At 50.5% G+C, this 16,430-nt stretch overlaps 1 protein-coding gene across 1 annotated transcript in view; it reads right to left on the bottom strand.

Moving 5' to 3' along the window:
- Nucleotides 1-109: 109 nt before the first annotated feature.
- Nucleotides 110-16,430, bottom strand: part of NUP88 (nucleoporin 88) — a 34,576-nt gene continuing 18,255 nt past the window's right edge. The window contains exons 9-18 of the mRNA XM_002718840.5: nucleotides 11,691-11,789; nucleotides 7,716-7,806; nucleotides 3,711-3,812; nucleotides 2,109-2,267; nucleotides 1,753-1,878; nucleotides 1,603-1,668; nucleotides 1,405-1,485; nucleotides 847-973; nucleotides 593-711; nucleotides 110-333 (exon numbers count right to left, since the gene is read on the bottom strand). Of these exons, the coding sequence (XP_002718886.2) occupies nucleotides 270-333; nucleotides 593-711; nucleotides 847-973; nucleotides 1,405-1,485; nucleotides 1,603-1,668; nucleotides 1,753-1,878; nucleotides 2,109-2,267; nucleotides 3,711-3,812; nucleotides 7,716-7,806; nucleotides 11,691-11,789 (1,034 nt within the window). The 3' untranslated portion in view covers nucleotides 110-269. The remainder of the gene's footprint in view (nucleotides 334-592; nucleotides 712-846; nucleotides 974-1,404; nucleotides 1,486-1,602; nucleotides 1,669-1,752; nucleotides 1,879-2,108; nucleotides 2,268-3,710; nucleotides 3,813-7,715; nucleotides 7,807-11,690; nucleotides 11,790-16,430) is intronic.

The following is a 16,430-nucleotide window of genomic DNA, read 5'->3' as shown; positions in this document are numbered from 1 at the left end:
AGCTCGTGTGCTTGCTCAGATAGGCCAAGAACGCGGTCGTGTTTGTGGCGAGCTCGCGGTGTGCAGCCCAAAGGCTGTCTCAGGACTTTAGCAATCACAGACATTCCACTTTTTAAAATAAAAGCCTTTATTCAATAATTAAAAAACAAATAAAATATTAAAAAATGAACCATCACACCAAAATTCATCTAAAATGCCTGTTTATAAATTAGTGCTGTCCGCGCTACAGCGTGGGTTTCGGCCTTCAGTTGACTCTGGTCCTTGCGGCGTCAGAAGTTCACGTGGTTCCGGATGTCGTTGATCTGTTTGACCATTTCTCTTATGTGTTCGCCCCTGTGAAAGTCACCATGACTGTCACGGCTTTGAGAACCAGGAGTCCGTAGTAGGGGTTCCTGACGGTCTCCGCTGTCATGGTGAACTCGAGTGTTCCGGAGCACAGCGGGGCCGCTGCGCACGCGCTCCCTGGGAAACCCTCGACCACACACCTCCTAGCGGGGAAGTGGCCTCCCCAGCCCTGCACGCCGTGTCCCAGCCCTGGCCCAGGAACCACTTGACCTGCTCACGGGGGCCGGGGCCGGGGCCGGGTACTTACTCCTCCTTCAGGATGGACTGGATGCACCGGCGCTGGTAGGCGCTGAGCGTGATGCTGGGCTTCTGAGCGCTCAGCACCCGCTCCATCTTGCGCTGCTGGTAGTCCTTCTTCATGGTGACCTGAGGAGCAGACAGAGGAGCGGGCCGTGGCTGTGGTTTGCCATGTATTTTCAGTCTCTTATTTTAGTCTGTCCTTTTTATATGTTATAAAGTTACTTTTGTGCAGAGCTGACGTAGACCGCCCGCAGCTGCTACCTGTTTGATGGCACTGGCCAGATGGCGGAGCTGCTCAGGAATGCGCTGCAGCTCTTTCTTCATGTCTCTCTCGCTGTCGGAGAGAACGGGGAGCTGAGAGTGGAAGCTGTGAAGCACTCTCTTCATCCTGCAGGGGAGGTAAGCGGACGCCTCAGCTCTAGCGCGCCGCTGCTGACGAGAAACACAGTCACAAACAGGAGCTGGCCAGGCCCGGCTCTCCACCGCGGCTTTGGTGGGCACCGTCGACTGGCTGGGGGTCTGCAGAGACCCACTACACAAGGTGGGAGAGCACAGCCAGGCCTTGCACTGCGCGGTGAGGCCGACACCCTCGGCTTCCCTGGTTCCAGGGCGCTCGGGCACAGCGGTGCCACACCAGGGATCCAGCCTGCCGGCGGCCTGTGGTGGGACCTCCCAGCTGCCGCCGTCATGCAAGCACTGCCCCAGATACGTGCCCCTCATCGCCCTACCTACAGATCCTACCGACTCCACCCCGCGCAGGTCTGTGAGCACCTACTAGGCGGGCCCTTTTCTTAACACTGCTGGTGCCCGGGCACGGACCTGTTCATGATGTCTTCTTGTTTCTCCTTGGCTTCCTCATACTTGTCAGCTAAGCGCTCGGCCATTTCACGCAGACTTTTCCTAATGGCATAAAAAGCAAGAGACTTGGGCCTCCCTGGCCGGTGGGGCTCAGCGTCCAGGGGCGACCACACAGCTCCACTCTCAGGATTGGTTCCTTCTCCCCGTCTTGACGCTCACCTCTCCTCCCGGCAGTAACTGAGATCTTCTAGTTGCTTCTTTTTCTGGTCACATAATAATTTGACCCTTTAAGAACAAAAAGAAAGTTTAATCAAAGGCTAGGCCTGTGCCGTGACCCGGCCTCAGGTTTGGGAACACAGCCGGTCACACCTCCGCTGAATCTCCTCCTTTGCCAGGTCCTGCTTCAGGATGTACTGTTCCCGGAACACCTGCGTGGCTCTGCTGATGAGCTGCAGACACTCCTCCGGAGGAGGGGCCGTATCCTTTTCAGACGACCTAGACACAAAGTTCCCGCGTGACTTTCCTTGAGCAAGCAGCACCACGCAACACGGTCCCCAGTCCCAGCTCCTCCCTTCTAACACTGTCTCTCATTCTCAGGAGCCAGGCCCCATCACCGGCTCCTCGGACCTGCCCGCGTCTCTTCAGCGCCGCCCAGCGGACGTCTGACATGCTGACGCGCAAGGAGGCCGCAAGCCCTCTTAGACCGTGCCCCCGCGATCCCGTACTTGAGGAACGCCGGATTGGCGGCGCTGCGCTGCAGGATGCTCCTGATGTGTTTTTCAAAGGAATCCGGAGTTTCGGCCAGAATTCGGAGGGGAGACGCGGCCACTTCGGCGTCCTCTCGGGTACAGAGCAGGGGCGGAGACGCCGGATGGACAGTACTTCTGCAAAAGGAACAGAAGAGCAGCGCCACAGAGTTGACGCAGGCACCACAGGAGTGCACACGCCGTGCTGACTCGGCACTCTGGTCCAGTGTGGCTTCCCCAGCACCCCAAGAATGCACGTCTTCTGACTGGCGGAGCTCAGCTCAGGGAGCCACACGCTTCTCCACCAGTGCTGCCGCTGGCACTCTGCCCACCTGCAATTCTGTCTGCCGAGATTAAAGCAGCACAAAACAGACACTGATTCAGGGCACTGCCGGGGAGCCGGAGCCACAGACAGAAGCGAATGCTCGCTTCTAGGTATGGATTTGATGAGACCCAGCACTAAGTCAGGTAGCTATTAAATCAAATATACTTGGTTTTATACACCTTGAATTCTAGAAATTACATCCACTCAAGTGAAAATATTTGCAGAGGCAATTTCAGAAAGAATCTGAAAGACTGCAAACTTTGGCAGTAGGTTAAGTGACTTTTTTGAAGGCAATGATTCAAATTTGTAAAGAAAATACCATTTTGTAGACAACCTGTATTTCAGGGATTAGCAAAAACACGGTTTGAGGGTGACCTGATGACGTCAGAACATTTCCCCCTTTGAGACTCACGTTCTCTATTTGGAAGTCGCCTGTCACAACTAGACTTTGTTAAAGGGGATGAGGCTTTTAAAAATAGCTGAAGCACTGGAAGTAGGCAGTTTTCTCCCAGTGACTTCAAATGTTTTTTTTTCAGCCATGCTAGAGTTTTGTCTTTTGGTATAACACATCAATTATTCATTTTCCCTTCTAAATATCATAATTTGTCAATCTTAAAAGAGGATAGAGATCCTCTGAGGACAGTGAGGACCAGTACTTGGCACCCAGTATCTAGAAGCGCAGGCTGAACCGGCATGGGGAGACGGGCGGGCGGGGCCTGCTGCTCGAAGCCCATGCCATCTGCTGTCCACTCTTCTTTCTGCATTCCTAAAACTCAGAGAAGCTTCATACTGGAACCAAGACCGAGCTCGGCTTCAGACCATCTCCAGTTACGGAGGTTGGCAGGCGGTGACACGGAGCGTGAGTGGGACGCCCAGTGAGTCGGCCCTGCATCTGCTGCCTCCTGGCCTTGACTGCCCTTCAGGGGACGAGGGTGACAAGGCTGCTGTGGGGTTCCAGGAGGCAGTGCAGGTGGAGAACTAGCTCTCGGCTGGCACACCGTCAGGCTGAGACTACTGCCAGTCATTAAATCTAATTCATCGGGATAATGCAGTTTATTATTTTAGTATTAACAAGAGCTGTTTTCTCAGCTAGAGGAAGATGCCAGAAACGACCTAAAATGAAAACGTCCAGAAATGTCCACCTCTGCAACCCTCTAGTTAGAAGCCGGGCATACACGGTGTACATAAGGCGAACCCAGTTACTGCGGCCATTCCCCAGCTGTGCAGAAGTAACGAGAGTGAGTAACAGGACATACAGCAGAGGCCGGATGAGGCACTCGTAAGCACTGGTGATGCATATCATCGTGGGCCCCAGAATGTCAGGGACGATCCAGAATCCTCGAATTGGAGCCGGCTGCCTGGAAAAACAATCACAGTCCAGTTACAAAGCGGCGAATACAACAGAACCAAGAGCCATGACAGGAGTGAAGTCTGCAGGCTTTCTGGGCTCGGTACAGGCCGCTCTCAGTGCTGGCGACCCAGAGAGATGTACTGCTGCCCGGGATGCAGCAGGCTGGAGGCCATTTACTAAGTCAGGTGAGCCACAGCCTCACCAGTCACACCCGGCACTGAAGTTCCGCCGGGTCTTCCTCCCCCACTCACGTAGTCCCAGCTGTGTGTCTGGCCCAGGGCCGAACACAGAATCAGAGCTCAGAAACCCGAGTGAAGAACCTGAGTCTGCCTCACATTCGGCGTTCAAGGGAGCCCAGCTCCGTGTCCCAGGACGCCGTGACTGTGCACCGCGGCAGCTCCGCCTCAGGGAGAACTGACCACTCTCTTCCTCGTCAGGTGCCTGTCCCACCCCCACGCCCACGTTTCAGCCCTGGCTGCTGACGCTACCTCTTTTTACATCATCTGCAGATCCGCACTTTGGATGTACAGTTTCAAAAGGTATTGCGTTCTCTCTCGTCTCCTCCATTCACAACACTCCCTATTATAGCTCCACAGGGAGCACCATTATGTCCCCATGTCCAGTTCTCATAACCTATTTTTGAAAGATTTATTTATTTCAACAAGAGTAAAGGAGAGCGAGCAAGCTTCCATCCATTTGTTTACTCCCCAGATGGCTACAGTGGTCAGCACTGGGCCAGGCTGAAGTCAAGAGTCAGTTTATCCAGGTCTCCCATGTGGGTGGCAGGGGCCCAAGGATTGGGCCACCTTCCACTGCTTTTCTTAGGCCATTAGCAGGAAGCTGGATCAGAAGTGGAGCAGCCAGGACACGGACTGGTGCCCACATGGGATGCCGGGGCTGCAGGCAGCAGCTTTACCTGTTATGCTGCAATGCAACCCCGACACCCTTCCATTAAAAAAAAAAAAAAAAAAAAAAAAGTTTATTCTCACCTACTTGAAAGGCAGAGCAACAGAGAGATAGTTCTTCCATCCACTGGTTCACTCCCCAGACGCTTACAGTAGCTAAGGGTAGGTCAGGGTGAAGCCAGGAGTCTGGGGCTCCATCCAGGTCTCCCACATGGATGTCGGGGACCCAGCACTTGAGCCGTCATGTGCTGCCTCCCAGGTGCACTAGCAGAAGCTGGACTGGAAGCAGAACAGCCAGGGCCAGGAGGGGCTCTCGGATCCGGAACGGGGTGAAGCGAGCGGCTTACCCTGCTGCACTGCCGCGCCTGCCCTCAGAACTAGTGGTCTCCACATAAGAGCTGACAGGAGTTCCCATATCTGTGAGTGTGGAGATGGCAAGGGGTGGAACCCTGAGGTTCTCAAATTCTGCTTTGTCATCATGAAACCCACATATGAAGTGCGTGTTTTCCCCATGTAACCAGTATCTACGATAAGAACTGGAACACTGAGCAGCCCACAGCCTCACTTCCCGGGAGAGGAGTCACACGTCCTTGTTTTGTTGTATACTTCCTATGTGCCTATGTAGTCATTCCTAAGCACGACTGTTGAACTTCACTGTTTTTTTTTTTTTTTTTTTTTTTTTTGACAGGCAGAGTGGACAGTGAGAGAGAGAGAGAGACAGAGAAAGGTCTTCCTTTGCCGTTGGTTCACCCTCCAATGGCCGCCGCGGCCGGCGCACCGCGCTGATCTGATGGCAAGAGCCAGGTGCTTCTCCTGGTCTCCCATGGGGTGCAGGGCCCAAGTACTTGGGCCATCCTCCACTGCACTCCCTGGCCACAGCAGAGGGCTGGCCTGGAAGAGGGGCAACCGGGACAGAATCCGGCGCCCCGACCGGGACTAGAACCCAGTGTGCCGGCGCTGCTAGGCGGAGGATTAGCCTAGTGAGCCGCGGCGCCGGCCGAACTTCACTGAGTTTGATATGGATATATACGTGGGATTTTACTATGTTTGCCCTGCCCTGTTCACTTTGCAGCCTGGTACAGTTTTCTGTCCTCCCAGTAACCCCAAAAGTAGAGCCCCAGAGGAGCCTGCGGCAGCTCCCATGGAACAGCCTGGAGGCCACCTGCTGAGTCCCAAGCATCTCCCGGGCTGTGGTGTCACCGTGGCCTCTGGGCAACACCTCCCCTAGCCCCTCCTTGTCTCCTTCCGTCCAGGTTTCCCCTCAGACTCCGGAAGCGGTTTCCTCAAGCTTCCCGCCTGGCCGCCTCTGCCTCTACTCCCTGCTCGTGAGAAAGTGCTGGTCACAGAGCCCTTCTCTGCTCTTTCTACTTAGTCTAGGCCCTTTCCTGGGAAACCTGCCTTAGAATCATGGCTCCAGGGGCCGGCACAGCGGGTTAATGCGCTGGCATCCCATATGGGCGCCGGTTCGAGTCTTGGCTGCTCCTCTTCCGATCCAGCTCTCTGCTGTGGCCTGGGATGGCAGTGGAGGATGGCCCAAGTCCTTGGGCCCCTGCACCTGCGTGGGAGACCTGGAAGAGGCTCCTGGCTTTGGATCAGCACAGCTCTGGCCGTTGTGGCCATCTGGGGAGTGAACCTGCAGATTGAAGACCTTTCTCTGTAACTCTGTGTTTCAAATAAATAAAAAATAAATCTTAAAAAAAAAAAAAATGAATCATGGCTCCAATGCTGACAATTCCCAAACTGTCCTGGCCCAGAACACTCCAAACTCTAGGTCTAGATAGCCAACTGCCTCCCGGGTTCTTACACTCGGATGTCCGGATATCCCATAGGAACAAAAAACTCCAGATGCCCCCAATAACTCATCCTCTGTTCTTTTTCCTATGTCTCCATCTTTCTGAATGGTTCCACGTCTACCCAGTTATTCCAAACCTGGGACTCCTTCCAGACACCTCCTTCTATGCTGGACACTGTAAAGACAGAGTCCACAGACATGAGGCAAAAATGCACCCCAATGGCCGGCGCCGCGGCTCACTAGGCTAATCCTCCACCTTGCGGCGCCGGATTCCGTCCCGGTTGCCCCTCTTCCAGGCCAGCCCTCTGCTGTGGCCAGGGAGTGCAGTGGAGGATGGCCCAGGTGCTTGGGCCCTGCACCCCATGGGAGACCAGGAAAAGTACCTGGCACCTGGCTCCTGGCTCCTGCCATCGGATCAGCGCGGTGCGCCGGCCGCAGCACGCCAGCCGCGGTGGCCATTAGAGGGTGAACCAACGGCAAAAGGAAGACCTTTCTCTCTGTCTCTCTCTCTCACTGTCCACTCTGCCTGTAAAAAAAAAAAAAAAAAAATGCACCCCAAGAAACAAGGCCGGCACTGTAGCACGGGTTAAGCCTCCACCTGTGATGCCAGTTCACGTCCGGGCTGCTGCACTTCCAATCCAGCTCCCTGCTAATGCCCCTGGGAAAGCTGCAGAAGATGGCCCATATGCTTGGGCTCCTGCACCCACATGGGAGACCCTGAAGTTCCTGGCTTCAGCCCCAGTAGCCATTTGGGGAGTGAATCGGTGGATGGAAGATTTTCTTTAACTTTGGTCTTTTTAAGATTTTTTATTTATTTGAAAAGCAAAAACACAAGCAGTCTCTGCCCTCATGCAACATCTCTATCCAGCAGTGACAGACACTAAACAAACTGCAAACATAAATCTGAAGAGGTGCTACAAGAGAGCAGACAGAACCAAGGGAGTCCTTCCCAAAGAAGTGACGCTAAGACCAGAAGGAAGAGTAACACTGATACAGGGCGGACAGCAGGCGGGGGCTGGGGCGGGGCCCGGAGAAAGGAAAACGGGACGGCCCCGGAGCAGAAGCAAGCTGCTGTCCATCTCTCTGATGAACCAGACTCTCAGGGATGCAGGGCCACATCTCAAATTTTCGAGCAATGAACCCTGAGTGTAATGTACTGAATTACTGGAGGACCGGCTGCTAGCTGTGTAGACGCGGGAGAGACGGGCCTTACCTGCATGGCAATGGCTTCGTACAAAGAATGTGTTCTACAAAACACTTCTGTTCTGTAGCAAGTTCCTGTAAGCTATCCTTATCTTCTTCGTCTACAGAGAAACACATTATATACATTAACAGATGTTCACACAGGTCTGAGTTAAAAATGCTAATAACATTAGTTCCATGCTATTAAGTGCTTCTCAAGGACTGTGCCTGATGGAAATATTCTTGATCCAGGAGGTCTAGATTTCTGCCCCAAGGACAGCAAGACTTTCTTAGGTTTCTAAATGCAGAAATGTGTTGCTAAGAACAGTCCCCCAAACCACTACTTTTTTTGTTTTGTTTTGGACAGGCAGAGAGAAAGGTCTTCCTTTTGCCGTTGGTTCACCCTCCAATGGCTGCCGCGCTGATCCGAAGGCAGGAGCCAGGTGCTTCTCCAGGTCTCCCATGGGGTGCAGGGCCCAAGCACTTGGGCCATCCTCCACTGCACTCCCGGGCCACAGCAGAGAGCTGGCCTGGAAGAGGGGCAACCGGGACTAGAACGTGGCACCCTGACTGGGACTAGAACCTGGGGTGCCGGCGCCACAGGCGGAGGATTAGCCTAGTGAGCCGTAGCACCGGCACCACTACCTTTCTATAGTCTCTCTTCCTAACCCACAATGATTTAATTTTTAACAGCTTTTTGAAACATAATTCACAATACATTAATAACCTATTTTAAAGCATATGAGTCACTAGGTTTTCAATATAGTAAAAGAACTCTACAATTATAATCACAATTTAGAATATTTTCATTTTGCAAAAACACTCCCATACTCATTAGTGGTCCCTCTAATTCCCACGGTGGGAACTCTGCAGGCCTAGGCAACATTAGACTATGTTTCTGGGTTTGCCTATTGTGATTTTGATGTCATATCTAAGAAATCATTGCCTAATCCAAGGTCACAAAGACTTATAACTGTGTTTTAAGTCTTAAATATATTTTGAGTTCATTTTTGCATATGGGATGAAACTGAGATCAAATAATTTTTTTAAAGATTGATTTATTTGAAAGCTAGAGTTAGAGAAGGGGGAGAGACAGAGATCTTCCATTCACTGGTTTACTTCACAAATGGCCGCAACAGCTAGTACAAGTCTAGGCCGGAGCTAGGAGCTTCTTCCAGGTCTCCCACATGCGTGCAGGGGCCCAAGCACTTGGGCCACCTTCCACTGCTTTCCCAGGTACATGTCAGGGAGCTGGATCAGCAGTTGAGCAGCCGAGACTTGAACCGGCACCCAAATGGGATACCGGTGTTACAAGCCAGACCTTAACCTGCTACGCCACAGCACTGGCCCTGCAATGTAATTCTTCTGAATGCAGATGTCCAGTTGTCCTAACTGCATTTGTTTTAAAGATTATTACTGCCACCAAATTGATGTGCACTTCCCAAAAGGCTGAAGAGCCATGTATGGGCCACACAGAAACCAGGAGCCTGGAACTCCATCCGGGTCTTCCACATGGGTGGCAAGGGCCCCAGGCACTTGGGCCATCAGGTGCTTTCCCGAGTATATTAGCAGGAAGCTGGATCAGAAATGGAGCTAGGACTGGAACCAGTGCTCAGATCAAGCACAGGTGTCCCAAGCTCAGCTTAACCCGCTGGCCCCTTCTCTTCCATTTCTCCCCTTGGAACTGGAGTGTAACTGGTATCCTACACCAGTCCCTCCACTGTGTTCTGGGAGCAGATAACCTGTTATCTAGTTTTAGGGTCCACAGATAGAGAATTTTGCCTCAGACTGGATTATACTCAGGGTCTCACTTCCATGTGATTTACATGAGATTTTTATTTTCATGTTGATGCTCTGAAGGTTTGAGACAGCTGAGACTGTCGGCATGAGGTGAACATATTTGCTTTTGGAGCCATTAGGACTCTGTGGTGGTCAAAGGGGTAGACTGAAGTAGGCAGAATAATCAAATCTCTAAAGATGTCCATGTCCCAATCCCCAGAACCTATCTAAATGTTGAGCTGTGTGAAATAGGGGAATTAATGTTGCAGATGGAATTAAATTTGCTCATCTGACTTTAATACAGGGATATTATCCCGGATTATCTGGTATACGCAATGTTAAAAAGTGGAAAGGGTAGGACCAAAGCTGTGGTATAGCAAGGAAAGCTGCCTCCTGATTCCCTAAGGGCACTAGTTTGAGTCCCAGCTGCTCCGCTTCTGCTCCAGCTCCGTGCTAATGCACCTGGGAGAGTAGTGGAAGATGGCCCAAGTCCCTGGGCCCCTGCATCCACATGGGAGACCCAAAAGAAGCTCCTAGCTTGGCCTGCCTGGCCATTAGGGGAGTGAACCGGAAAACGGAAGATCTCTCCGTCTCTTTCCCTACTCTTTCAAATAAATAAGATTAAAAAAAAAAAAAAAAAAAAAAAAAAAAAAGGCCGGCACCGCGGCTCACTAGGCTAATCCTCCGCCTAGCGGCGCCGGCACACCAGGTTCTAGTCCCGGTCGGGGCGCCGGATTCTGTCCCGGTTGCGGCGCCGGATTCTGTCCCGGTTGCCCCTCTTCCAGGCCAGCTCTCTGCTGTGGCCAGGGAGTGCAGTGGAGGATGGCCCAGGTGCTTGGGCCCTGCACCCCATGGGAGACCAGGAAAAGCACCTGGCTCCTGGCTCCTGCCATCGGATCAGCGCGGTGCGCCGGCCGCATCGCGCCGGCCGCGGCGGCCATTGGAGGGTGAACCAACGGCAAAGGAAGACCTTTCTCTGTGTCTCTCTCTCTCTCACTGTCCACTCTGCCTGTCAAAAAAAAAAAAAAAAAAAAAAAAAAGAGAGAGAGAGAGAGAGAGAGAAGCCATCACTATGGCATAGCAGGTAAAGCCACCACCTGCAGTGCTGGCATCCCATATGGATGCCGATTCAAGTCCTGGCTGCTCCACTTCTGATCCAGCTCTCTACTATGGCCTGGGAAAGCAGAAGACAGCCCAAGTCCATGGGGCCCTTATACCCACGTAAGGGACCTGGAAGAAGCTCCTGGCTCCTGATCAGCTCAGCTCTGGCCATTGCTGCCATTTGGGTGGTGAACCAATGGATAAAAGATCTCTCTCTGCCTCTCAAATAAACGAATAAATCTTTTAAAAAAAACTAAAGCTGCATTTGTGGGATAAGTCCCATGCTAGGATTTTCTTGAGAATGTTTACTCCTAAGAGATATCTGTCTATAGTTTTCATTTCTTGCAAGTTTTTGTCCAGTTTATCAGAGTAATACTGATCTCAAAAGATGAGCTGGGAAAGTGTTCCTTTCATTGTTGGGACAGTTTTCTGATTTCTATTTTTATTTTTTGACAGGCAGAGTCAGACAGTGAGAGACAGAGAGAAAGGTCTTCCTTCCTTTGGTTCACCCCCAAAATGGCCACTACTGCCGGTGTGCTGCGCTGATCTGAAGCCAGGAGCCAGGTGCTTCCTCCTGGTCTCCCATGCGGGTGCAGGGCCCAAGGACTTGGGCCATCCTCCACTGCCTTCCCGGGCCACAGCAGAGAGCTGGTCTGGAAGAGGAAAGAATCTGGCGCCCCGACCGGGACTAGAACCTGGTGTGCTGGCACTGCAGGTGGAGGATTAGCCTAGTGAGCGGCGGCGCCGGCCAGTTTTCTGATTTCTAATCAATCTACTTGTCAAAGGGCTACTCGGTTTTCAGCATTCCTTGAGCCCGCTTAGGCAGTTTGTTTCTTTCATGCATTTTATCTGGGTTATCTACTGGCATAGCTGTTCACAGCACCCCTCTCACGGTCCTTTCTCACAGGTCTGGTAGTCACAGCCTCTTTTTCAGTCCTGATTGTGGTAATGTACAGTCTTTTTCTTTCTTTTTTAGTCATTCTACCTAAAGATTTGTCAAAACTTTATTGATTTCTCAAAGAACCAATTTTTGGTTTCACTGACTTTCTTATTTTTCTTATTCCAAACTACTTTTTGATGGAAACTCTAAAAACCTCTGTAATGTATAGAAAGTTAGTAAACTCACCTGATCCAAGAAATTTGTGAAGTTTATGAATCCAAGTTAGCCCAACACTGTGTACACCAGCTTCGTGAGTACAGTGATACCGTGATGAACATTTGGGATCTGCAAATGGAAAACCATTAGTGACAAAGGTATCCATCAGAAAACTGAAAGAATTGACCCAGGTAGCACTGACACAGATTTGCTGGTGGAAGGTCTACTGGACTTTCATATTGTGGTAGGGAGTTCAAAATTTTCAACTTTGAATTCGATTTTCAAATATATTTTAACTGAAAGTATAATAAACACAATTTCCAAGTATTAACAGAATAGTGTCCACTAAAACATTTGCTGGGCCAGTCATGGTGGTACCCACAGGCCTCTAGCGCCAGGCCAGTGCTAGCAGATGGAGCCTCTAGATGTGCCCTAGCAGCAGGCAGAGACCAGCACCCTGCTGAGATGAGCTTGTTTTGGCCTGTGTCGCCACCAGCATCGCACAGACCTAGCCGACATCCCAACACTGCACAGGACCCCAACACTGTGTACCTCTACTCAGGTACAGTCCAGGTAGCTAAGGGACTGTTCTAGTACCTCTCAGCCAACCTGGGGGGAGACAGCAAGTACTGAGTCACAAGTCACAAGAAAGCAGGGGAGGAAAGCCAGCTCAGGGGTTTGCCTTGAGGCCCAGTGACAGTCCCACTTCGATGAGACCAGCACAAGACAGAGTCAGGAGGGCTCAACTCCCAGGTCAGTACTCACAGAGACCTGCCTCTGTGTCAGGTAGAGACCTGCGTCCTGACAGGATGGATGAGTGTCATCACCCCCTCTCCCAAACAGGTGTGGCAGGCATCCACAAAACTGCAGGGTACTGTGGCTCCAACATTCAGGTACAACTCAGCTTGCGCCTGGGCAACCAAGGGACTCTGCCTACACTACCACTCCCCTAAATGTGGTCAGATATCAAGAAGCAAGCCAACAGCCACTAGGGAATGTGGCACCAAAGTGAGCACTGGTAAGATGACCATCACTGGTTAGGTACCAATGGTCCCTGACCTCAGGCCTGTCCCAAAGTGAAGACCACTGCCCCAGTGAACTGGATCTGTATCCTGGACAGCATCTCCTATAGCTGGCGCCAGTGGCCTTGGGCCACAAGTCCTCTCAAGTTTCAGCGGCAGGCAGCCTAGAGGTAAGTGCGTCTTGAGGCAGCTGTTTGGTGTAGTGGATGAGATTCTGCTCGTGATGCCTGAATCTATACAAAGACTGCCTGGGTCCAGATCCTGGCTCTGCTCCGATTCCAGCTTCTTCCTAATGCACAAACTGGGAGGTAGCCCGTAATGGCTCAAGAATAGCAGGGTTCCTGCCAACCATGTGGGAGACTTGCAGTGAATTCTAGCTCCTGGCTTCAGTCTGACCCAACGCAGGCTGTCATGGGCATTTGGGGAGTGAACCAGTAGATGAGAGATCTGTTTGTCTCTCTGTGTCCATGTCTCTCTCTGCCTTTCAAATAAATAAAATTTTAAAAATAAGAAAAATGTGCCTGGGCCCTCCCCGTGCTATACTGGACTCGGTGGGCTGCAGCTCAGTGTGTGTTCTACCATTGTGGCACAAGCAGCCACTGGAATACTCACTCCATTCCTCGCCCAAACCCAGACAGCGTTTAACACTTGGGACAGAAAAAGTAGGTGGGTGCCAAGACATGGCATAGAAACCTAGGGCTGGCACTATAGGGACTCCCGCATCCCTGCCATTTGGGCAGGTATTACTGCAACACTGACCATGTTCCTGTCAATGGGGGTTATAAAGTAACCAGCACTCCCCTGACTCGAGCCACAGTGGACAAAGGGCTGGTGCCCCAGGCCTTGGCCCCTGATGCCAAAAACCCACAAACCACCGTGGTGACTGAAAGGGGCACCTCTTGCCCCTACTGCCACTGTCATCAATTACTGTGGAAAAAGACACAGGGAGGCTAGACTATAGCACCCGCCTGGAACTAAAGTAAAAATAAACTATAAAACTGACAGCCAAAGGCAAGTCTTAAGACTTTTATGGGGCCGGCGCTGTGGTGTAGCAGGTAAAGCCACTGCCTGCAGTGCCGGTATCCCATATGGGCGCTGTTTCAAGTCCCGGCTGCTCCACTTCCAATCCAGCTCTCTGCTATGGCCTGGGAAAGCAGTGGAAGATGGCCCAAGTCCTTGGGCCCCTGCACCTGCATGGGAGACTCGGAAGAAGCTCCTGACTCCTGGCTTTGGATCAGCGCAGCTCCAGCCTTTTGGCCATCTGGGGAGAGAACCAGCGGATAGAAGACCTCTCTCTCTCGCTCTTCCTCGCCTCTGTGTTAACTCTTTCAAGTAAATAAATCTTTAAAACAAAAACAAACCTTTTACCATGAAAGCCACTAGTTACAAGTAATAGAAAGGGGCATTTAGCACAGCAGTTAAGTAGCTGCTTGTCTTGTACCAGAGTATTTGGGTTGAGTCCCCACTCTGCTTCCTGCTAATGCACACCCTGACACAGACGATGGCTCAAGCACTTGGGTCCCTGCTCCCTATGTGAGAGACATGGATGGCGTTCCAGGTTCCTGACTTCAATTTGACCCAGTCCTAGCTGCTGAGGGAATTTGGGGAGTAAACCCCCAGATGGAAGATCTCTGTCTGCCTTTCATATACAATGAAAATGAGTAAATTTAAGAACAAACGAACAAAGAAACCTAGAAATCCCAAGTCAGAGCAGGTGTCTGGCCCAGCACTTAAGCTGCCGCCTGGGACACCTGCACCCATATCAGAGTGTCTCATTCAAATCCTGGCTGCTCTGCTTCCAGTCCAGCTTCCTGCTAACGCTGTCCTGGCAGGCAACAGATAATGGCTCAAGGGCTTTGGTTCCTGCCACCCACACAGGAGATCCACAAGGAATTCCTGGCTCTTGGCTCTGGCCTGGCTCAGTCCTGGAAGTTGTGGCCATTTGGGGAGTGAGTGTCAGCAGCTGGAAGATCTTTCTCTTACTGTGTCATTTTTCTCTCTTTCTCTCAGTCTGCTTTTCAAGTAAGTAAATAAATCTTAAAAATATCTATATTAGTTGGTGAAGCTGGTGTTGTGGGATAGCAGGTCAAGCCACCACCTGAGATGTCAGCGCCCCTCATGGGCACCAGTTTAAGTTCCCGGCTGCTCCGTTTCTGACCGAGCGTCCTGCTAATGCACCTGGGAAGGCAACAGAGGATGGTCCAAGTATTTGTGAACCTGTCATCATGTTGGAGACCAGATGAAGTTCCTGCTCCTGGCCATTGTGGGAAGAAACCAGTAAATGGAAGATCTCTCTTTCATAGCCTTTCAAATAAACTAATAAATCTTAAAAAACAAAAAACCAGAAATCTGGACATCCATATGCAGAAACTTAACATCTTCCCAACTGCAACCTCTCATCCTACACAGACTTCAACTCAACATATATCACACATCTAAGTGTAAGATTGGATAATATGAGCTACTAGAAGAAGATATAAGGGAGACACTTCAATATATCATTATAGGTGATGACTTTTTGGATAAGATCCCAAAAGCACAAACTACAGCAAACTAAACAAATGGAATTATGTCAAATTAAGAAGCTTCTACACCGCAAAGTAATCAACAGAATTAACACACAACAGAAAGAATGAGGAAATATTCACAAACCATTTACCTGACAAAGGATTAATAGCCAGAATATATGAAGAATTTTTAAAAACAACAAAAAACTCGAACAATCCACTTTAGAAATGAGCAAAGAATCTAAATAGATATTTCACAAAAGTAACAACAGGCCAACAAATATATGGAAACATGTTCAGTATCACTAGCCACCAGGGAAATGCAGATCAAAACCACAATGAAATATCCCCAGTTAAAATCGCTTTTTATCAAAAGGCAAAAAAATAACAGCTGGTAATTATGCAGAGAAATGGGAACCCTAATACACTGTTGGCGAAAATTAGTACAAATTAGTACAGCTATTATGGAGACTAGCATGGGGACTACCCAGCAAACTAAAAACAGACCTACCACACGGCCCAGTAAGCCCACTGTGGGTACACAGCCAAAGGAGATGGAAGCAGCATCTGAAAGGCATACCTACACGTCCACTTGGGAGGCAGCACTACTTACAACACCAAGGCATGGAATCGACCTACATGGTCGCTGATGGATGAACAGACAAAGAAAATGTGGCATTTACACCCAATGGAATATTATTCAGTTGTAAAAATGAATGAAATTCTAATATTTGTAGCAAAATGGATGTGGAAGTCATTATGTTAAATGAAATAAACCAGACACAGACAAATACTACATCTTCTCTCACAGCTGGAGGATAAAAAAGTGGAACTCAGAGAACGGTGATTAGCAGACAGGAAGGATGGGAGGTGGGGGAAGGGCAGCAGTTGGATAAGGGCTACCTAGACACAGCATTAACAAGTCAGCACTGTGACTACACTTCACAACAGCCTACCCTGTGCTGCACAAAAAATGACAGGAGAGGAGCTAGTCGGCTCCAAAAATAGACAGGAAATGCTAATCGCCTAACTTGATCTGTTAACACTGTCTACAAGTGTGGAAACGTATGGTACCCCATAAAAATGTACAAGCATGGGGACAGGTGTATGGTGCAGCATCTAAGTTCCTGCGTGGGACGCCTGCATCCCTTGTCACAAGCACCTGGTTCAAGTCCTGACTGCTTCAATCCAGCTTCCTGTGAATGCCATCCAGGAGGCAGCAAAGACGGCTCGATGACTTG

Source organism: Oryctolagus cuniculus, chromosome 17 (genome assembly GCF_964237555.1).
Source record: "Oryctolagus cuniculus chromosome 17, mOryCun1.1, whole genome shotgun sequence".
NCBI lineage: Eukaryota > Metazoa > Chordata > Mammalia > Lagomorpha > Leporidae > Oryctolagus > Oryctolagus cuniculus.
This window is presented reverse-complemented; position numbering and strand designations above follow the sequence as displayed.